The 23,225-nt window shown below is 47.4% G+C and overlaps 1 protein-coding gene across 2 annotated transcripts in view; it reads left to right on the top strand.

Moving 5' to 3' along the window:
- Window positions 1-23,225, top strand: part of Cnksr3 (Cnksr family member 3) — a 93,177-nt gene that overhangs the window by 30,746 nt on the left and 39,206 nt on the right. For both annotated transcript variants that reach the window (XM_030244998.1, NM_172546.2), the window contains exon 2: window positions 20,685-20,848. Coding sequence is in view for 1 of the 2 variants with exons in the window: in NM_172546.2 (NP_766134.1) it covers window positions 20,685-20,848 (164 nt within the window). In the remaining variant the exon portion in view is untranslated. The remainder of the gene's footprint in view (window positions 1-20,684; window positions 20,849-23,225) is intronic.

The following is a 23,225-nucleotide window of genomic DNA, read 5'->3' as shown; positions in this document are numbered from 1 at the left end:
TTTTCTTCTGCAGCTCTAAATCTGGTCTGTCTCCCTCCGAGACATGGTGATCTCTCTCTCCTTCCTCTCTCCCAGGTCCAAACCTACGCAAATCTAAAGATCCCACCTCAGTCTGCTTGCCCAGCCATTGGCCGTTGGCTCTTTATTGATGGATCAAAAACCAATTGAGGACAAAGACCTTCAGCGTTTGGAAAACAGATTCGTGATTTTGGGGGCCAGATTAATTAAAAGCATTAGAACCAACCCCCACCACTCATCCCTTGTACTACTGAAAAGAAACTGGGGGATCCACATTGCCATATTGGGGTCCTGGGAAGACATGGGAATACAGAGAGAACTGGTCTTTCCTTGGGAACGAGGTCTGTGCATATTGAGGGGAAGGGGCCATTTTACCCACAAGTCCTGTGCATTTTGCTGGTTGCAAGCTCCATGACGCTGGTGGCTTGTCAGTAGCTGATATCTCTGTCCTACCAGTGAAGATATCTTGTAGCTATACTGGGTAGAGGAATTTGAAATTGTTTTTCTGTGTTTAATGTCAATGGTGGTGAACCAGGATCCTTCAGTAGGAGTCGTGTTGTTCATCCAGCCATGCTCACTTTGATTAGTGATGAGAAAGTTTTAAGGGTGGGTGTTCTTTGAAATACAATGGATGTGTCTAAATAAAGTGGGGTGTTTCATGTAAAATCGGATTTTCACTTTGCTGTTAAGCTGACCCTCTGGAGGCTTGTGGCTGTGTTGTTGCATAGGTATGGCAGTTCTCCTGCCAGACTTGGTGGGATGGCATATCCCCTTCATGTCTCATATATGTGAATTTTCTGATACCAGACCCTCATAATATTAAGGCTAGATCCATTGTTATTTTTCCCTCTGATTTTAGGTGGAAATCTTTCTAAGGCATTTCTTTTATTTTTTGTGCTCCTGGCAGGCATTCAGACAACTCATTGGTTAATGATCTCTCTGTTCCCTGCTTATGAAAGAATGAAACCCTGTCAGTGCTGTGGCAGGCATTCTGCTAGTGGCGGGACCTGTCGAGACCTGTTCGGGACCTGTGTGCCTGACTTGCTGAGCGACCTCAGAATGTCATGATTGTGAAGTCACCATCCTTAAATTTTAAGGTGACTGATGGTCGTCTCCATTCTAGTTCCTTTTGCTGGCAGAAGATATCTTTGCTTTCTGAAGGAAAAGTCAGGCAGCCTCACAAAGGTTTCTGGGAAGGTGTGTGTGAAGGCCCGTGGATGCTCTTTACTGCGTGTGCAGATGAAGGGCTCCTTGAAACACTCACACCATGCTGTTCAGGATTATGAAAATGGATTATCCAGATTGGGGGAAAGGGACTCTTACCAGTATTGCTTCTAGAAGGGCAATGGGCTTTGCTAAGCTCTCTGACTGGGAGTCCAGAAGTTTCTTTGCTCACCTTTGGGGTCCAGTGTGGATAGAGTGGAGGGTACTGGAGAAGTATCTCTGATCACAATTTATTTTCATTCCTGTTATCTTTAGTAGCGATTATTTGTTGGACATCTATCCTGGGTAAGGCACAGCCAATGGCATGAAGAAATAGTTTCTTTCCAAAAAGTAAAGTTGGCATCCGGAGAAGATTGGGCATGGGGAATGAATACAGACTTGGGGGTGGCGCCCAGTTGCTCAGCCACAGGGACACTGCCCTGCTGAACGAGTGTCCTTTGCTTTCAAGGCTGACATTTGTTAGAGATGGGCTTGCAAGGTGACATACATGAGGTGTAGAGAGTGCGGATGCAGGCCCGGCCTGCTTAGCTCTTTCCTATGGTGGGTGCTGTCCTAGTTTCTGTTACTGTGGTGAAACCCTGACCAAAATAAACTTGGGGAGCAAAGGGTTGCTTTCAATGTAAGTGACAGTCCATCGCTCAGGGAAGCCAAGTCAGGAACCTGGAGACTGGGGCAGACACCACAAAGGAATGAGGCCTGCTGGCTTGTTCTTTCTGTTTTGTTTAACTGCTTTTCTTATGTAACCCCAGACCTACCTGCCTGGGAAGGCTGCTGCCCACTGTGGGCTAGACCCTCCTGAATCAATTAGCCATCAGGAAAATGTCCTACAGACATGCTCAGAGGCCAATCGGATGGAGGTAACTCTAAATTGAGGTTCCCTCTTCCCAAGTGACTAGTTTGTATTGAGGTATAAAAACTACAACAGGTTACCTTCCCAATTCCATCCCTGATTCTGCTGGTCAGGAGAATTGGGGAGGAAGCTTGGGAACTTTCCAGATGGCAGAGGCTATCAATGGCTATGATCTGCTGAGCACCATTGCTCGGTAAGAGATGGTGTGGTCCCCAGTAGAGACTGTGGTGAAACCCAGACTCGTTCCCTGCAAGTCAGGCTACTGGCTCTGAGCCTCCCAGGGAAGACAGTGGTTCTGAGGTTGCGCGAACCTGGCCTTTCAGACCAGTTCTGCCACTTTCTGACTATGTCATTATCAGCAGTTTTCTTAGTCCCTCTTGGTTGAATCAGTTTCCCCACGAGTGAAGGGAGACAGTGGGACCCATCTGTTGGCTTCTAGGAACAATGGCCAGACTTGTGCTTCATTTTATTTTATAAGTACAGTGTTCACCCAGTCAGCAGAGGCCAGCCCTCCCTCCGGCTCCCCCACCCCCCTCTGGCTCATTGATGGCCACTGCAACCACAGCAGGAGATAACGAATCTCCCCACTCTCTTCCCACGCTTCTCACTTCCTTCACCGCACTGTTGTCTGTCTGCTGTAGACTTTGAACCTGGTCCGAATTCTCGGTGTCGTATTTGATCCGTTTCACCGTTTGTTGATGATCTTGTCTCCCACCTTCCCTCACTCTCTTGTGAGATCGCAGTCTTCACTCAGCTCATCTGCCTCCACATACAGGTCACTGAGCAGCTCCTGTCACAGTCTACACCCCTCACAAAGTCTTCAGCTCTGCTCTTCCGTTTTGGACACATCTTTCCTGTTTAACACACACACACACACACACACACACACACACACAAAAGCACGCACGCACGCACGCACGCATGCACGCGCATGCGAGAGCACACCATTAAGCTTCAAGCACAATGCTTTCATGTCTTTGTTTTGTGCTAGAATGTGTTCAGTCATTACTGTAAGCCATTTCATTTATAATAACACTGTGAGATGAAGCAGCATCAACATAGCCGTCGTTTGGAGGAAGAAAATGAGGCACAAAAATGTTCAGTTACTGCTCAGGGTTGCAGTCTGTCAGTGACCTGGCACCTCGGACACACTCTGGGCACACGCTCTGCCTTCAGTGTTGTCTTCTCTGCCCTGTAAGGGTCAGGGGACAGTGGCTGGGCTCCACTCACGTGGTCTGCGTCATCCTGACACATGCTAACTGCATCTCTTTCATCTGGACCTGATCCCTCTGATCCCTCTCAGGTTGGAGGTGGAAGGAAGGGAAGGAGGGAGGAAGGAAGGAAGAGATGATGTGAGCACTTGCACAATCATGGTGGGAAGGCATGGTGGCCGGTCGCTCTGTGGTGGCAGGAGCTTGGGGGTTGAGAGCCTTAGCTTCTCACATCTGTGAAACAGGAATGAGGACAGGTGAGGGAGGGGAAGAGGATGCAGGGGAGCAAGAGCTGGGCTTTCATCTTTAAAGCTCGTTCCTAGTGGCCCACTTCCCCTGGCCAGGCTCTACCTCCTAAAGGTTCTGAAATATCCCAGAACACTTCTACCAGGGAGGCAAGTGTTCAAGCATACAGGCCTGTGGGGGACATTTCACATTCAAACCATGACAAGCTTCAAGCTCCTCCATCAGTTATTAGGAAGTTCTAGAAGGTTGTAGAATCACACTACTGTACTTCCTTGCTGTTTGGAGGTACCATTTGTAGTTTCAAACATGACTGAGCTCCACACTGCTGCTGCTTCTTGTCTGTCTTCTGTGTCTTCAGGAGAGTGCTCTACTGTGTGTAATTTATTTACTTTCCTTATGTATGTGTGTGTGTGCACCCATGTGTTCTTAACAGAGGCTAGAGAAAGAAGTTAGGTGTCCTGGTATGTCAGTTTCCATGATACAGGTGTCACAGTGACCCTGGAGGGGGGCTGGCAGTCAGTGAGTCCCAGGCAATCCTCTTGTCTTCTCCCCCAACACTGTTGGGCTCATAGGTGTGTGTGTGGCTTTGTGTGGCTTCTTACATGGGTACTGAGGATTTAACACTCAGATTCTTGTCTTGCTTAGCAGATGGGCTTACCATTGGGCCACCTCCCCAGCCCTGCCTCTGGAGTCTGGAAAGCTACAGTTGGGTGATCATGTCTAGGAAAGTCCTCAACTCTCATCAAAAGGGTGCAGAAAAACAAGGTCCACTGGGTGTGTAGAAGAGAGGAAATCAAGGTACCCTCCATGTCTAATGCCATGCTCTCCTGGTAACTAATCCAGTCCCATGAGAACGGCATTATCCCTCCTAAAGGCCTAATCCCCTCCTAGAGCCCTGCCTCCCAGCACTGACTAGGCCGGCAGCCACATTACAACCAGCTTATTCAAGTCACAGCACCCACCAAGTCTTACACAATACCCAGCAAAACCTAAGACATTTGAACTCAGGTACTTCACAAACAGAGCCTACCCAGTTTTTGACTGTTGGGGGAATGGTTGTGAGCTGAACACCTTTGATTCTTGTTATAAGCTGTGGTGTTGTGCAGCCAGAGCCCACAGGGGCCACCCAAACATTCGCTTCCATAATGGGCTGTTCTGTGAAGACCCACAAGAAGGGAGGGGTATGCGCTGTGGAAGGGGTTGGGCTGAGGTCTGCAGGCTAACTGGGAAGGCCCAGGCCCAGAGGCGGTGGGAACTTACCATTTAGCAGTCATTCCTTCTCTGTTCACATAGTCTGCTCTTCAGCACTTTATTGAGCTTGGCTGGTGACAGATAATAATTAGCCTTGAAATCTCCATGTAACCAAATGTGCTATTATGGGCTGTGTTTTTTTAAATCTGACTTATGTGTAAATAATATATGTGTTGGGCTGATGGAGAGTTACTACACTTCACATAAAGTGCAGCCAGCCAAGGCTGTGTGCTTTGAAAATTGCACTTGGGGCCAGTTCTGTCAGTCAAACCTATCCAGGCAGTTTGTCACCTCGAGGATAACGCTGTCTGGGCTTGCCGTCCCAGGGCAGGTGCTCTTTGCTGTAATACATATGATGTGTATTTGTTCTTGAAGTTGTTTTTGTTGAAACCGGAAGAGCCAGGTGCTTGCAGATAGGTGTATTGGAAAATTTCTGAGCGAAGCTGGTTAACACTGACAGGGATCCCTTCCCCCCCACCCCCACCCCCCCCCGCGCCCCCAGCCGAGCACAGAAGGCTTCCTTAACCCAGAGCAGCACAGATATCTGTCTGTGTACACACACCAGCACTGGTGGTGGCCACTGTGTCAGCTCATTGGTCAAGAGTGGGGAGGCTAAGGCAGGGGTTTCTAAAGTATGAGACAGGTGAGAGGAGGCAGGTGAGTGGCTGTATAGGACTGCCTCAGTTGCAGTGTTACAGCTTGCCTGTCTGGTCTGACCAGGTCAAAGGATGAACAGTCAAAATGTTACTTTCTTCACTTGTAAGTTTTACACCGGGAAGCGCTGAGACAGTTACTTCTGCCTGTCTGCTGCTCTCCACAACACTTAAGTCTTATGGCAAGTTATACCGATTTATAGTCATGACTTCAAGTTTATAAAACGGCATTAAAATGGGTGCATTTCAAAAGAGACTTATTTTTCATTATTTTTAATTATGTGTCTCTTGTGTCTGTGTGTGGCTGTGTGCATCTGTGATTGCAGGTGCCTGCAGACGCCAGAAGAGGGCATCAGAAACCTCACTGCTTCTCTCTGTATTTTCTCTGTCTTTTAATATTTGGTTCTGTCTGTGTGCTAAAATCTGGTACCATGGTTACTGTACTGCTTCCTGTAGTTATAACGGAACACGGAATGCTGAGGTTGGTGAAGAATTGGAGAATTGGGAGCCTTTATAAATCTCTGACAGAAAAAAAAATACATCTCTGATAGGAAAGTAAATGAAAACAGCTCTTTAGAAACTGTGGCAATTTTTAAAAAAATTTAAATGTATCATTACCATAGTTACCACATGTCTCAATAAAAGAATTGTACTTTTTTGCATAAAAACCTGTATACAAATATTCATAGCAAGATTATTTATAGGATCTAAAACGTAGAAACTGTCCAATTAGATGTCCACTGGATGAATGGATTAAAAAGATGTAGTACCTTTATACAGTGGAATATGGGTCAGTCATGAAAAGCATGAAAGTACCCATACGTAATGTAGCATGGATAAACTTTGAGAGCATGCTTTGTAAAATAAGCCAGCTACAGAAGTATGGCTTACAGTGTTGATTCTGTTCATTATGTTTATTTACATTTTTGGTTTTTGTGGTACTGGGGATCATCTTACAGCTCCATGTATATGTGAGTTCAGAACAGGTAAATCTCTAGGAGTGGAATGTGGGTTAGTGATGACCGAGATTCATGGTAAAGGGGGACTGAGGAGTGACAGCTGACACTGATTGAGTTTCTGTGGAGAAGGGTGGTGGAAACGCTCTCACCTTGAACAGTGGGGTTGGTAGTACCACTCTGAATGTACTGACAACCACTAAGCTAAACATATTAAAAAGACAGATCTTAAGATATGTGAATTGTATTTTAATGGTAAGTATCTGGGCACAGATAGCTGGTGGCTGGTCATAGGAAGGAGGCCTTCCCTGAAGCTGCACTTCTGCTGCTGCTGGTATCAGTTTGGGCTGACTCAGAGGGAATCTCCTGTGTGGAGGGAAATGTCTGTCCCTCCCAGAAAGCTTTTGTTCTGTGGGAAGAGTCGTGCCTTTCCTAAACAGGAAGAAACGGAGATGATTAAAGTCACAGTATCTGTGCATTCTCCAAGCAGAGGGAGGAAGGGACAGGAGGTCCTTGGGGAAGCCTTCAGTAGCTGTTTGTTTTGCCTAAGGACTGGTTTGGAGGATGATGCTCAAGGTCTTCTGGGGCTCTCCCTGGAAAAAGGATAGCCATTATCTCGAAATCTTCCTTTCTTTGCCACCTCCCATGTCTTTGCTTCTCCCTCCCTGCTCCCTTCACTGTAAGCTCTTTCCCTCCGGAGAGTAGCTCAGCTCAGCCAATCTTCCGCACTATTTCTTGACTTTCCTATCACAGATGCTCTATAGCTTCCTTGAGCCCCGAACACAGCCCCAGACCGTGGTCCTGAGGACCCAAGGTTATTAGTACTTCCAGACTCTCCAGTATAGGGCCCATGCTGCTGTTTCTCTGGGCCAGATGCTTCCTTTGTGTACAGTGAGGCACAAGTGAGAATATGAGCTGGAAAGCAGGAGCCACTTGATGGCCACACAGTCCAGTGTCTGTCCTCTGCCACCTTAGGCTGTGTACACACATACATAGCCCCTGATTTGTATACACACATAGCCCCTGATCTGTGTATACACATAGCCCCTGATCTGTGTATACACATAGTCCCTGATCTGTATACACACATAGCCCCTGATCTGTATACACACATAGCCCCTGATTTGTATACCCACATAGTCCCTGATCTGTATACAGACATAGCCCCTGATCTGTGTACACACATAGTCTCTGATCTGTGTACACACATAGTCCCTGATCTGTATACAGACATAGCCCCTGATCTGTGTACACACATAGTCTCTGATCTGTGTACACACATAGCCCCTGATCTGTGTATACACATAGTCCCTGATCTGTATACACACATAGTCCCTGATCTGTATACACACATAGCCCCTGATTTGTATACACACATAGTCCCTGATCTGTATATACACATAGTCCCTGATCTGTGTACACACATAGTCTCTGATCTGTGTACACACATAGTCCCTGATCTGTATACAGACATAGCCCCTGATCTGTGTACACACATAGTCTCTGATCTGTGTACACACATAGCCCCTGATCTGTGTACACACATAGCCCCTGTTCTGTGTACACACATAGCCCCTGATCTGTATACACACATAGCCCCTGATCTGTATACACACATAGCCCCTGATCTGTATACACACATAGCCCTTGGTCTGTATATACACATAGCCCCTAATCTGTATACACACATAGCCCCAGATCTGTATACATACATAGCCCTTGGTTTGTACACACACATAGGCCTGTATACACACATAACCCCTGATCTGTATGCACACAGAGCCCTTGATCTATGTTGACAGCCGCTTAACACTTCCTCTTGCTTATAGCCACACCTCCCTGCCTTTGTTTTGATCTGAGATGGTAATGGCATAAGGAGACTATCAAGTATTCTTCCTGTAATATATTTATTTGATTCCCCCAAAGGCTAACCCTCTTTTTTAGGTGCAGAAGTTTGGGGACAGCTGGGAGAGAGTTGAGAATTCTTCCAATAATTTTAAACCCTAGAAACAGGCCATTTTATGTGGGGTGTCCCTCCCTTCCCTCCTGGGTATGTACTGCTCTGAAGGGCCTCTTCTTAGAGTTCACAAGTAAAGGACTGAGAAGGAATTCTACTCTGAAACAATATTAAGTCTGTGTCCTCAATATGGAGCATCCTAGAGAAACTTTGGGCATCTACTTTGTGGCTGACAGGTTCTAAAGAATGTGTGTTCTCTGACCCATATGGTAGGAGATCCATTTCTGTGTACATTGTCTGTTAAGCCTCCCAGTGGCTCACAAGGACACTAAGCTGGGTCTGCTTAAATGATGTGTGCCATTTCCTGCTGCATAAAACTGTCTTTTTCATAGCATTGACAGGGATGCCTGTAAGCGTTCTGTATTGGAGGTCAGAGGTGACATCTGACCTGGAAGGCATCAGCCCCCAGCCGTGAGCCCTGGCTGTGCAGGTGTGTGTGTGTGTGTGTAGTCTACTGTGTATTTCCTATCCTCTGGTGCCTTAGCTCTTCATCTCTAAAGGGAAGCAATTGTTGTCTGCAGCCCTGGGGGCTTTAGGATTCAAAGGTATGTATGTGTATGCGTGTGTGTGTCTGTGTGTGTATGTGTATGCGTGTGTGTGTCTGTGTGTGTATGTGTATGTAGTGTCTGTCAGGTGGAAGGTGACATTGGACTGTTACTCTGTAAATGTGATTCTTGTATGTTGATGATTCTGCTTTATTCTTCTGATTTTTCTTTCTTCTTTGCTTTTTCCTCTTCCCCTTCCTCTTCTCCTTTTTTTTTTTTTTTTTTTTCTGAGACAGGGTTTCTCTGTGTAGTCCTGGCTGTCCTGGAACTCACTGTATAGATCAGGCTGGCCTCAAACTCAGAGATCTGCTTGCCTCTGCCTCCCAAGTGTTAGGATTAAAGGTATGTGCCACTACACCTGACTTTCTTTTGTATTTTCTATCGGAGAAAGACTGTTTGACCACAGTCTTTGGTGAGATGTCTGGGTCTGTCCTGTTTTGCATCATAGATAAAAGGATTGAACTTAGGTAAGCATTTGCTCAGTTGGACCAATGGAGACTAAGGTTGTTGACAAGCTCAGAGCACTCAGAGGCCCACACATATGTACTGGCTCTCAGAGGGCCTCTTCCTGGGTCAGAGGTTTGCTTCCTTTCTGGTATGGGATGCAGGCTGTGTGCACACCTGAGGAATATTTTGTGCCCAGTGGATGTTTCCATAGGCCAGGTGCTCTTCCTTTGTGAAACACAAAAAGCCTCTTAGATGTGGTCTCTCTTCCTGTGTCCTACTGTAGCTTTGGGGGAAGGCCAGAAGAGAGATGTGATCTCTGAGACTCCTTCCCTGGGAAGGTAATGGCTCTGCATCTCTACAACGAGGCTTAGCTGAGTAACACACAACCTGGCTGTCTGTAAATCAACTGCTTTATGCACAGATGGTCTTTTACATTGAACTCAGAGCTCAGGAGTATGCTCCCACTGGGTCTGTATGAGCTTATGTTCCTCACAGGTTCACTGCACACAAATGGTGCCACTTCCTTGCCCTGGTGTGGTGGTTTGAATGATGTGTCACCCATATTCTTGCACCTGAAAACTTGGCCCCTAATTGGTGAACTGTTTGGGTAGGTTTAGGAAGTATGTTCTTGCTGGCAGAAGTATGTAATTGGGGGTGGGCTTTGAGGTTTGAAAAGCCATGTGTTGTTTCCAGTGATAGGAGCCCTTAGCTCTTGCCCTTAGTGATGCTGATGTCCCTGGAACCATAAATAAACAAACAAACCCTTCCCTTGATAAGTTGCTTCGGTCATGGTGTTTTATCTCAGCAGTAGAGAAGGCACTAAGACACTTAGTGATGGGGTTGGCTTCTGGAACTTTCTGTTCACAGGGCTCTGGATGAAGGTGGGAAGAAGGCAGCATGGAAGAACATAACATCAGAATTCTGTAAAGACTGAGTGGAGAAGATAGCGTTGGTGAAATGATCATGTCATCTACACAGGGTCTTAGGCTACTCAGAGCCACAGGCTGGGTCCTTTTCCATCGAGGGCAAAAGTAAGAGAAGAGGGGATGTGAGATTAGCCACACTGAATTGGCTGAGGGCAGTGGGCAACCTGTGTTGGTCCCGGAAGTGTGCTACAACCAGAATGTCCTGGGGAATTGCCTGTCTGTGTCCAGTTCTCCCCTCGGCGTAGCCAGGCCCTCTGTGCATCAGGCTAGACTGGAGGAAGGGAAGCTTAGCCAGGCTGGTTGTCAGTGAGATGGAGGACAAAGACCACACACCTGGGAGCAGCTTAGGAGAACTAGTTTAGTTTATGTGGGGAAGGGCAAAGGCTACACATCATTGGCTGGGGCCAGAGTGCTGGGGATACCTCATTTGCATGAGGAGGAATCCCAGGTGCTGCTGGACATGACCTTACAAGGGGGAAGCATAGTTTGACCCAGCTACCAGCTACGTGACCTCCTCTGGTGAGGCAAGGGTGGAGGGTACAGGGTTATGTGCACTGAGACTTGCAGGCACAGGGCAGCGGGGGAGTGATCCTACTCCTGCAGATCTCAAGGTTTCCTTGGTTTGGACCCGACCCTACTCTTGCTTCAGGCCTGCTCCTCCTAGTCCCTCCTAGTCCCAAGGCTCCCTGGCCCCTCAGAGAATGAGTAGAATACTACAGTTAGTAACCTTGTATAGTACTGGGGAGATGGCTCCTTTGGTAAAGTGTCTACACTTGCATGCTCCGGACTGGCCAGCAAGAACGACACTTGCAACAGAATCCTTCTGCACACGTTTATTGGGAGAGCTTGATTGCAGAGGCGAAGAGACCCCGAGCCCAGAACTGGTGCTGCTTATATAGGCCTAGGAAAGGCGTATCTCATACCCGGATTGGTTATGTACTAAGCCTCATTTGCATGTTCCTCATCTGATTGGCTACTCTCTCTCTCTCTCTCTCTCTCTCTCTCTCTCTCTCTCTCTCTGTACCTCACAGAGCCTCATTATCATACCTCATTTGCATGTCTCACATCTGATTGGTTATACTCTCAAAGCCTCATTATCATGCCCGGGCCCCGCAGTGTCTTTGCAAAAAACTTTACTGTATATGTACACATTGGTTGTTTGTCCAAACTTATGCGTGGTGGCCAGCAGTAGTCAGTGCCACTCTGCAACGGCACATGTGGCTTCCCACAGTCTACCATGCAAGCATGAAGACTCAGGCTCATACAGTGGAGGATGAGCAAGGAGAGGCCTGGAGTGACAGCAAGTCTAGCCCAATTGGGGAGTGCCAGGTTCAGTAAGAGACAGTGGGTGGAATGGGTGCGTGCGTGTATGTGAGTGTGCGTGTGCATGTGTGTGTTCAAAGATAATACCTGGCATTGATCACTGGTCATTATACACGCACACCCCTTTGTACCCCATTCCCCAGACTCCGTAGTTGTGAGAGCTGGCATTTTCCAAGCCACAGTTAGAGCAAGCATGTGGGAATTTTGTGTCAGAGAGCCAGCAGAGGTGTAGTACATAGCTGGCAAATGAGGGAAAACTGAGATGAAAACCAGGGAGCCAGACAAACGCACCTAGAGGGATCTTGATGGGTGGGGCCTACAGCTTTACCCACCACCTCCTCTCCAACCTCATCTAGGCTTTTCATTGTCTTTGCAACAGTGTGCTCCCCAGTGCCAGGTAGGTGCACAAGACCTTATGGTGAACAGGGAGCGCTAATGGATGTGGCTGTGTCTTAGGGAGGGAGGGAGGGAGGGAGGGAGGGAGGCAGGTGTAGGCTGGTGAGTGCACTGTAGCTCACACAGGTTCCAGGAAGGGAGTGTCAAGCCTTATCATGATCAGCTGACCTCTTCTTGCTGGTGTGAAATCAGAATTTAGGCTGGAGGATGGACCTTGTAGGTAGATGAGTATTGCGGGAGAGTTGAACTGGTAGAGAGAGTCAGGTGGTTGACAAAGTGGTTAGAGCACAAGGGGAGAGGACCGGATGTCAGGGAGGCAGGCAGCAACAGATAGATCACCACAAGTTTTATTAGCTGCAGACTTCATCCCAAGGGCACGGGGAAGCCATCAGTGCTAGGAGCAAGGGAGTGGCATTCAAGCTGTGTCAAGAAGGCATTAGTGAACTTGATGTATCCCACAGTCTTATAAAAGATTTATTTTATTTTTATTTTTGTGTCTGTGTATATGTGCACATCAGTGCAGTGCCTGTAGAGGCCAGTAAAAGGCGTCAAATCCCCTAGAGCTGGAGGTACAGGTGAGCCTCCCGATGTAAGAGCTGGGGAGCAAAGTTTGTCCTGTGCAAGAGCAATCTCTCTCAGCAGGCCCCTATTCTGTGGTCTAGTGTGTAAAGTGTATAGAAACCATTTATGTGTGAAGTCTCTAGGCAAGGTAGACAGAAGGTAGACTAGTTGTCCAGAGGTGGCATGGAGGGACAATGGGGAGTGACAGTGGAGGATACTGGGAGGTGGTGGATGCCGAGAGATGGAGGATGCTGGGAGGTGGAGGATGCTGAGAGATGGAGGATGCTGGGAGGTGGAGGATGCCGAGAGATGGAGGATGCTGGGAGGTGGAAGATGCTGAGAAATGGAGGATGCTGGGAGGTGGAGGATGCTGGGAGGTGGAGGATGCTGGGAAGTGGAGGATGCCGAGAGATGGAGGATGCTGGGAGGTGGAGGATGCCGAGAGATGGAGGATGCTGGGAGGTGGAGGATGCTGGGAGGTGGAGGATGCTGGGAGGTGGAGGATGCTGGGAGGTGGAGGATGCCGAGAGATGGAGGATGCTGGGAGGTGGAGGATGCTGGGAGGTGGAGGATGCTGAGAGATGGAGGATGCTGGGAGGTGAAGGATGCTGAGAGACAGAGGATGCTGGGAGGTGGAGGATGCTGAGAGACAGAGGATGCTGAGAGACAGAGGATGCTGGGAGGTGGAAGATGGGTCCTACTGCAGTGTGCTGAATCTGCTTGGGTGGCACAGGCTGGGTGTGAGAGGCTGCACCTTTGCAGTCAGTTTCTCTATGAAAATGTTCAGCTAGGTCAGTATCCAGCAGATCAGAAACCTCAGTGCAGGTAGATCCTTGAGTGTCTGTGTTGTGGACAACAGGGTTCCTGAGCTGAGGTGTTTGTTCTTTAACCTGTGTGATGGATGTGTTTGCCAGCGTCAGGTTTTCTTCAGATATATACTGTCTTACATAGTGAATGCAAAAGTGTGGCTGCCTCTTGGCTGTTTCTTCTGATGTCTTCAGAGTGACATCAACCTTGGATGATGTGAGTTACCAGCATGAAACTAACTTAGCTTCGGGGAGAAAGTGCCTTAGTGGTTGCTGTCCCCACATTTAGCCTGGCTCTGCTTCTTTAAGGGGTTGACTGCATGCTGTGTTTTTAGTAACTTTATATAATGCACAAACCAGTTTTTCCTAAATGGCCGTGACTCCAAACCTTTGTTTATCATTAGCATTCTTTCCCCCACATCCATTTTGAAAACAAACATTTGCTCTGTGCTCCTCTGGTTCAGAATCAGTTGCTCATTCTGTAGACAAAAGAAAAGGAGCTTTGGTGGTGTTTCACTTAGCTTCTAAGGCAACTCTGGCTAGATCTCCAGCATGTGTCTGGTAGCTGTGCTTGGGGGGGGGGGGGGTGCAGTCTCTGTTTCAGAGGGGAGGGAGCGAATGGCCAGCCTCAGCTCAGGCAGGTAGAAAACCTTGACAGCTAATACTTGCTTTTTCTGAAGGCTGAGCAGGCTCATTCATTGGCTAATAGTTTATTAGTTCTGAGGATGTTTGGACTTTAGGGCTTGAGGGGTTTCTTTTGTTCCCTGTAGAAGTGAAGATAACCTGGTAGGTTTACCTGTCTCTCAGAAGCATTCATTCTTAGATCTGTAGGGCTCCTGTCTCCTTGGAGTTTCCAACCCATTGTTCAGACCTGATGTCTGGTCCTGGTGCCCTTTCTTCAGAGTAGCTGAAATCAGCAGCCTCTCAGGGGACGGGATAGAGCAGAGCTATATCTGGAATCCTGTGAGGATGTTGGCATACTGTATGCTTACTGATCTACAGGTGAGGTGCCGGGAGACAGGATGTCCCTCACTTAGATAACATGTGGCCTTCAGCCTAGATGGCAAATCAGGTTCATTCTGAGTTAACCATGGACACAGGAATGCTCTCGTTAGGAAGGTGGATATGCATAGGCCCTGACTGTACACAGCAGTCAAAACTCATCAAACTATAGATCGAATATTGACAGATTTTATGGTGTGCAAATTACCCTGCAGTAGGTAACTTCAGGCAGATAACAACCTAAAGGGAGTCTCCTGGAACATGTTCAGAATTTAAAATTTCACTCTCAGGCATATTAAGAGAAGTGAAGATAATTTGGGTCACTTAATTTCAGATAGACTGGCCTGGTCTGTTTTTCTGCCTGGTTGGTGTGTCACCACTGTAAACATGTCGCTGCTGGAAGCTTAAGCAAAGGCCTGTGGACTTTCTCTACCAAGGGCCAGGCAGCTCCCAGGGTGTTCGGGAAGCATGGCCCTGCTCCATTGACAGATTCCTCAGGAGACAGCCCACACTGGAACTGGCCTTAGTGTGTATGTATGAGCTTCGGTCAACACCTTTGGTGCTTTTCGGGGAAACTCATCAGAAGTGAGCATTCTCTGAGCCTCACTTACAGGTGAGTGGGTAGAAGGTGGGGTTGCAGAGAAGTTCCCAACAGGGTATGTAGAGCCATGTTTGCATGGCTTGGGTGTGAGAAGGATGAGTTTGCTCAGAGGGACTTAATTACATAGGGTCGTGAAGAAGAAGAGATTAAGCATAATTTCTGTCGTCTTCTAGATTCCTGTAGAAACCCAGGCAAGGGCCAAGAATAGCTGCGACAGTTGAGAAGGCAAGGCCGGAAGGAGGTTGAGTTGCCTTTCTCTTCTCTGTGGAATACCCGGGATGATCCGCTTTGGAAGAGGAAAGCATTCTGGCTTCACAGTTTTGGAGTTGTGCTCCTTTGCTGGCTGGTCTGTTTATTTTAGGCCCTTGGTGTGGCAGTTCATCATGATGGGAGCGCACGATTGTGTGTGTGTGTGTGTGTGTGTGTGTGTGTGTGTTGGGGTTGATGAGGCCATCCATATACACGTTGTGACAGCTGGAAGAAGTCTAATATTTCCTTCTTGGGTGTGTCCTGAGTGACCTACCTTCCTCCTCCTGGGTTGCACTCCTAACGTGTAGGCTAGGGACAAAGACTTTTAGATAGAGAACTTTGAGGAACTCTCTCCCAGGCCGTGTGAATGATGAGGGATGGCTAGCAGGTACAGTATGCAGAGATGGGCCCTGGAGAGTGGGGAACTGGGACTGAGAGCAGCAGGGAAGATGGTTTTAAGAATCCAGCCTAGAGTACTTTGGTAATTAACCCAAACAGGAAGATAGAGGCAGCCTGTGTGTGTGTGTGGGGGGGGGGTGGGGGTGGGGGTTAGGGTGTGTGTTTTTGAGCGTAGCTGAGGGGCAGTTGGCTCTTGACGCATGGGCCATGCTTGCTTTTCCTTAAGCAGGTAACTGTTGTGCACATAGCTACTGTAAGAAGTAGACTTTCAGAAGCTGGAGTGTCCACGGGGACTTAGCAGCTGGTGCTTCCAGTGGACTTGGGCTTGAACCCTGGCATGCGTGTGGTAGCTAACAGCCTTCTGTAACACTAGTCCCAGGGAACCTGATACCCTCTTGTGACCTCTGAGGTGACCAGGTACACATGTGGTGCGCATTACATACATACAATCAAAACATCATTACATATGAAGTAAAAAAAATACACGTCTGACAAAAATAGAAATAATCTGTATCTACAAGTAGTACAAATGAATGCTACACTACCAGGCGCATGGTGTCATTTAGAAATAAGCATTTCTAAACCCAGAAAACATTTATATTGGTTACTTTCCTGTTGCTGTGCTAAAGCCTCCAGCCAAGGCAGTTTACAGAAGGAAGAGTTTATTCAGCCTTCGGTCCCTGAGGGTGAGAGTCCATTGTAGCAGGGACACAGCAGGAGTGAAACCTGGAACAGAAAGCCCAGAGCTCACATCTTGAACTACAAGCAGGAAGCAGAGAGAGTGAACTAGAAATAGCATGAAACTTTAAGCTCTCAAAGACAACCTCCAGTGACATACTTCCTCCAAGCAGACCCTGCCTCCAGCCCTGTCAAACAGTTCTACCAACTGGGTACAGACAGACATTCAAGTTCCCAGAACTATGGGGGATATTTATCATTTAAACCATTTTGTGTTTATATGTGTGCGTTTGTATGTGTGCATATGAGTGCTGTGGGAACCAGAAGACAGCTTGTTATATAATCAGTTCACTCCTGTTACTGTTATGTCCTGGTGATTGAAGTCATATCATCAGACTCCACAGCAAGTGCCTCTGTCAACTGAGCCATCCTGCCAGCCCAATTATGATGTTTTTAGTAGCCTGCCTCATATTATTTCTGATGTAACTTTAAGAATCTTGTTAGGGCTTGGTGTGACAAAAACTGGTTGTGTTAAAAGTAAATAGCAAACATTATCATGGCCCAGAACCAGCCATTTGGACTTCAGCGCTCTCCTTTCTCAGTATAGGGACACTCAACGATCATTGGGTCCCTGCACTTTCAAGCATAAAAGAATCTGAGAAGCCAGAGCTGGGTCACATTAGTAAGCTGAAATTCTTCCTGATGTTTTTGGGTCATGAAATATAAGTTTTTGCATTTTTAAAATTTGCTACGCAGAAAAACCTAGTCTTCCCTGCAGACTGGGAAATAGAATTTAAGTTCCTGGTTGATAAGGACCTGCTCTTTTCCCTGCTCCCTCTCCTTGTACTACAGACCACCTTCAAGAAGAGGCTAGATAAGCTGGGGTTGAAACTTGTAACATTTAAGGTAAATATTAGGGAGGCCAGTATGGAAACAGATCAGCAGGGATATCAGCAGAGAAAGACCGGAAGAGGGTCTGTCACAGATGCCAAGAAGGTCACGGAGAGAATGTGGGGACAGCAGGGGAGGAGACCAGGTTGTTTTGGGTGTTTTGTTTGTTTGTTTGTTTTTGTGACTAGCTTTAATGCGTGACTTTAGCCAACAGATGGCTGGGGATGGGGCCTAGATGTAGCCTTTTATCTCTTCAGAGGCACCTGCAGTCGCCCCTTCTAAAACAGGCAAGCAGTCCTTCTTCTGTGAGTCAAGACTTCTCAAGAATAATTAGCCAGTTATTCTTTCGACCTCTGGGCATGTAGGCTGTTAAGATGTTCCTCCCCACCAGGCCCCCAGTTAACTTTGTCTTAGAGGGGACCATCTAAGTGTTTGACAGTGTCTGTGTCTTGGCAACGACTTCACACACTTAGAAAGTTGAAGACTCAAATAAATCATTTTTTTCAATTTAACAACATTTACAGAGTATCCATTATGTGTTTCAGTACGTGTTAAGCTCTTTATAATACTGGCATCTAGTTTTCGTTATAATTATGCTCCAAGGAGTGTCAGTGCAGAGCCACTCACCTCTCTGGAGACAAGCCAGGATGAGGGAGCTGGATCCGACCGCTGGCCGGCCTCTGCCCTGTCCCCGCCTCACTTTCTTCACGTTCCCTTGTGTGTTTAATTGGATTTGGGCAAATGGCACGTATTTAACTGAATTTTACTTAATCATACATCTCTTCTAAGTTCCTCAAAGACAGGATTGACAGTAGGTACGCTTGTGAGCAGAGCAGAATGGCTTGCAGCGGGCCTCAAAGCTGTTGGATCGGTTTACTCCTGCCTGAGCCCCTGCTACCGTGGGACTGTGAGCTAATTTAATTAGATGTTTGCGAATGCCTAATTGTATTTGAAACAATAGGGTAAATGAACAGTAGGCCGAGGCGAGGCGTGCTGGGATAATACAGCTCTGTGGCCATGCTGTTTAAGAGACAGCTATTGGGTGTCCACGCCCCCTTATAGGACAGCATGTGAGCCACACTAGGGTCTGCCCTCAGCCATGCTTGCACTCGACCACCCAGCCTCTCCAAGCTTCGATGACTTGCGCTCAGACTGCTTATGCTCTCTTGGGAACCTTAAGGCCATGCTCCCTCTTCTGGGATCTTAAGTTGTCAGTTTCTGACGGTTACGGCCTGCGCTCTGGAGTGTTCATTAAAACCCATCCAGGCTTCTCTAGGCCCCAAGCGCTTCCCTAGGGTTCTAATTCTGCTTCTGCACCCCATTTGCTCTGTGGTTTGTGGAAATTCAAACAGGACTCTGGTCTTCTCCTCACTTCCGTAGCCATGGCATACAGTTTCTCCATTAAAAAGGTTTTTTTAAGAGAGGTTTTAATGTATTCCACCTGGCTTCAAACTTATGTATAACTGGCACTAAGCATCTACCGTCTTGCTTTAACACCTGCTGAGTTGGGGGGTTACAGGTGTGCTTTACCATACATGGTTTTAATGTGGTGCTAGGGATGGAACCCACAACTGTGTGTGTGTTAGCCAAACACGGTAGCATCCAGGCCACACTCCTGGTCCTTTGTTGTAAGTTTAACAGGAGAACTGGTTCTGTCCATGCCATTTCATGCCTCCTGTCTTAGTTAGGGTTGTATTGTAAACCAGTCTGTTAGCATTGTGCCTGAATTTTGAGTAATGATCTCTTTCTGTCATCGTGAGCATCTGTATCAGCCCCACTGGTCCATGGGGGGATGAACGTCTTCACCCTTCCCAAGGCTGCAAGCCTGGGACTAAGCCTCTCTCCGTGGCTTGTTGATGGTCATCTTTTTCCCTGGCTCTGTGTATCTGTGTCTTTATCTTTTTGCCTTGCAAGGACACCAGTCACAGGGGTTGAAAGCATTCCAGCAACTTCATTGGAGATTCTCTAAATATATTCTGAGGTCCTGGGAGTTGCCGTCAGTATAGGAGTTTTAGTTGGACACTGTTCAGTCTCAAGAAGGTTTAAGTGTGATGTCATTGTCATGAACCTTTATGACTAATGAAACATCCTTTTAAAGTTTAGGAGTAGGCTAGGGAAGGCAGCATCTTGGAGGAGAGGAGAGTACCGGGTTTGCTCACGGCAAGGCTTAGAGATGACCACATCTTATGGTGGTTTGTCTTTGCTTCCCCCATTTTCGTTCATTGAGATCCAGAGGACCTACGGACTGCTAAGGGTCTGTGGCTGGATGGTAATAACGGCTTTGTGATTAGACTTTTATACTCATTTAGAAAGGTGCGGAAGAAGAGCTTGTATAATCCTGTGTTGCAATGCCTCAAGTACCGGACCGGGCAGAACATGAAAGAGCAAAACTCATGGCCCGCAGACCCTAGACTAATCCAGGCTTCTGTCTTCGCTCTGCGCTGAGGAGAAGCAAAGGCAGAATCGATTCCCATGGCATCTCCTTCATGCATGACTGTGGCAGCTTACGGGCCTACTAGGGGCTTTAATTTCTTCATCTGGGAAGCCAAGACAGAGAGCTAGGAGACTCTCCCCCAGTCTTACCCTTTGTCACAGTTTCCTGCTACAGCTAGATCCATTGGTAGATGACAGACACTTGGTGGGCCAATGGTGGGATGACCTTTTTGACCCCAGGTGGGACATCTGTCACATAACCTACGAGTGTTCTTAACGTCCACTGTCTGCCTACCTTATGTGCCACAGACAGCTCTCGAGGATGTTGAAGTGGATTGGATTTGCACCAGTGTCCCCAGCATCCATGCTGTGATCTCTTGTATAGATGTCTGCTCAGGGAAGGTAGAAGGTTTTGCCAGTTTCCCTTTCTGTATCTCATGCCTTCTGTCTTAGTTAGGGTTGTACTGCTGTGAATAGATATCATGACCTAGGTAACTCTTATAAGGACAACATTTAAGGTCCCGTGACCTCTAACTGGGCTCCGTCTTCTCGTATTTGCATATCATATATCAAGGAAGATCATGATTGGCTTTGCCTAAGTCACGTGATTGTCTCCAACTCTGGCACTGGAGCATTGTTGCCGGGCTGGCTGTGTATCAGTCACAGTTGCAAGCACCTTGATTGGTAGGCCTACTGGGAGAGGAGTGCTGTCCCCAGAGAAGGGTTGCTTAGCAAACAGATAGCATGCATTTAATACAGATATCAACGGTTCAAATCCTCGGGGGTTGGTGTTTATCCCTTTAGTTGACAGGAAATGCGAAGTGTCTGTCAGAAAGCCATGCTGCACTGGATCCATTTGAGAGTTTGCAGTGCCCACCGGGAAGGGGTCCTTCAGGTGGGACACGTGTCCAACGATTGCTAAGACTGATTTAGGTGTGGGCAATGCTTGGGGCGCTGTGACACCGTGACAGTAATGGGCTTTCCACGGTTTATTTTCCTAGGGTTGGATGACTGCCTGCAGCCATATGTGCACAAGTTTGAGCGGGAGAAGATAGACGGGGAGCAGTTGCTGAAAATCTCCCACCAGGATCTCGAGGAACTGGGGGTCACACGGATCGGCCACCAAGAGCTGGTGTTGGAGGCTGTGGATCTTCTCTGTGCACTGGTTAGTCCGGTAGAAGGTCAGCCCGTCCTCACGTTCTTAGGAGGATGGAAAGAAGTATCAGCGGACCATCAGAGAAGACAAGGCAGCTTCTAGAACGGAGGCTGGCAATTCATAAGCCGTGAGCTTAGTCTGGCACACTTGTATGCGTGCATGCGTGCATGCATATGTTTGTGTGAGTGCTCGTTTACATGTTAAATGCACATGCATGTGTGTATGTCTGTGTGGAGGATGAAGGACAATTTAGAGCTTTACCCATGGAAACGCTGTCCACCTTTGAGATAGTCTTTCATTGGCTCCAGCTCACCAGTTAGAGTAGAATATCTGACTAGTAAGCCCCAGGGGTCCTTCTGTTCCCACCTCTCCAACCCCTGGAGTTCAACTCTGTGGCCTTGAGCCTAGCTTTTATCTGTGTGCTGGGCATTGATCTTAGGGCTCATGTTTACAAGGCAAGTATTTTACCAACTGTCTGAGCCATCTTCCCTTTCTTTTCCATCTGAGTGAATGAAGGAATTTAAAAATTAGCATACAAGGTATTAGATAACATGATGTTTTTAAATAAAGCGTATTTTAGTAGATTCTCCCCTTCCCTCTCTCCCCCACCCTTGTCTTCCGTTCTCACCCTTCTTCCCTCAGACTCTTTCCCTCCTTGTTGGCACATTTATCTTTTTTGTTTACCCCACTCTCCCTCTGCACCTTTCTTTACCCTCTCTGGTCATATTTCTAGCCTCTTAGCCTTTATCCACATTTACACCCACTCACATAAACACCACACCCCCATTTGCTAATAAAGTTTTATTAGACTCAGTGTGCACAGTTGTGGATGTATTTACTATCCGAGGCTGCCTTTGTGCTGCGAGGACAGAATGGAGTCTCTAACAGAGACCACATGCCCCTCCAAAACCCAGAGTGTTTATTGTCTCATGTACAGAAAAGTGTTGTCTGTTACCAAAAAACCCCCACGTGTCTGTGTTAGGCTTATTTTCCATCTTTTATAAAGCACAGAATGATGGAGACAGCTGTTAATGGGGATGCCATTTTCAAAGTCGAAATGAAAAATGCTATATGTCCACGTCTGTTTCTGTGACTATAAAAAGCACTGTGAGTTTCACAGATACTCTGTTTAAACAACTGGTGTTTGTGCTCGACATGATCAACCAAAGAAATGGCAGCTAGATGGGCAGGAATGTGAACTTTGCTCCAGAGTTTCGCTGTAGAGGGCAGGTGTGTGAACTCTGCCCAAGTCCTGTATGGCTACACCTGTGCTTCCTAAGGAATTCATTCAGATGTGGCATAAAAACACCCATAAAGGTACTTGTTTACAAACTGGCTGGCATGGGTGGGACTCAGGTCTCTTGTCATGGTGCCACGCTTAGGAAACTGTTCACTTAACTGTCGGGGTTGGCACCCCTCCCCCTCCCCCTTTCCAGCATTCAGGCTGGTTTAGTAATGCTCTGAAGCTGAGCCAAGGGGATATACAATTACATCACCCAGAATGGTGGGAATGAGTGTGTGGGGATGCTGCCACTGCTGGTCTGCATTCCATCGATTATATAATACTTGCTGCGTTGCGAGTATTCTTTTTCTTAAAATGGACAGAGCCTTGTCTTCTGCTCTGAGACGCGCAGCTCTTGTTTAGGAGAGTAATGGGGAAATTATTTGTGGTTGATAAATGAGCTGTCACAAGGGAGACACAGTGGACAAGAGGTCTGCGTGCTGGCCGGGAAGGCAGGATTTTTGTATCCTAATCTTGGCTCTGCTCCAGGCTACTCCTTCTGCGACTCCTGGGGGAATATGGTGTCTGTTCCCCTCATCTGTACACTAACTGTCACCGTAGATGTGGCCACGCACTCGTGGGTGTTCTGCATGGCTGGGATATGCCCCGGCATCCTGTTTATTATTAAACTGTCTGCTCTTCAGAGCCAAACATGCTTGAGTTTACTTCTGTCACACTTTCCGGGAAACACAGCCTTGTAGTCTTTTCTGCTGGAATGCCCTGTGCTGTTGCGTCTGTCTTTTTGGTTGTGGTATACTTTGAGGACTAGAAAACTGCTTTGAAATTTGTAGCATGAAGACGAGGAGAACAGGTCAGCTTCCAGCAGTTATGTGTCTCAGGAGGAGGAGGAGAAATAGCAGAGGCCCCGTGGACAGTCTCTCTAAGCTTTTCTTTTTGCTTCCTCTTAAAGCGTTGCACTAAAATGAACAAAGCTGGACCCATGCCAGAACCTAAAGCTGTGTTGTATCTCCTACAATTTCCTACTAATTTCCTCTATAGACCATGCTGTGACCTCAGTCTCACCAGGGACCTACCCTGAACAGCAGTGCACCTTGACTGCCTTGCTGGGGGATGAGGGGTCGCACCCCTCCTCCAGAGTCTGCA

The sequence above is a fragment of the Mus musculus genome, chromosome 10 (genome assembly GCF_000001635.26).
Source record: "Mus musculus strain C57BL/6J chromosome 10, GRCm38.p6 C57BL/6J".
Classification (NCBI taxonomy): Eukaryota; Metazoa; Chordata; class Mammalia; order Rodentia; family Muridae; genus Mus; species Mus musculus.
Note: the sequence above shows the minus strand (reverse complement) of the source record. Positions and strands in the feature narration are given on the sequence as shown.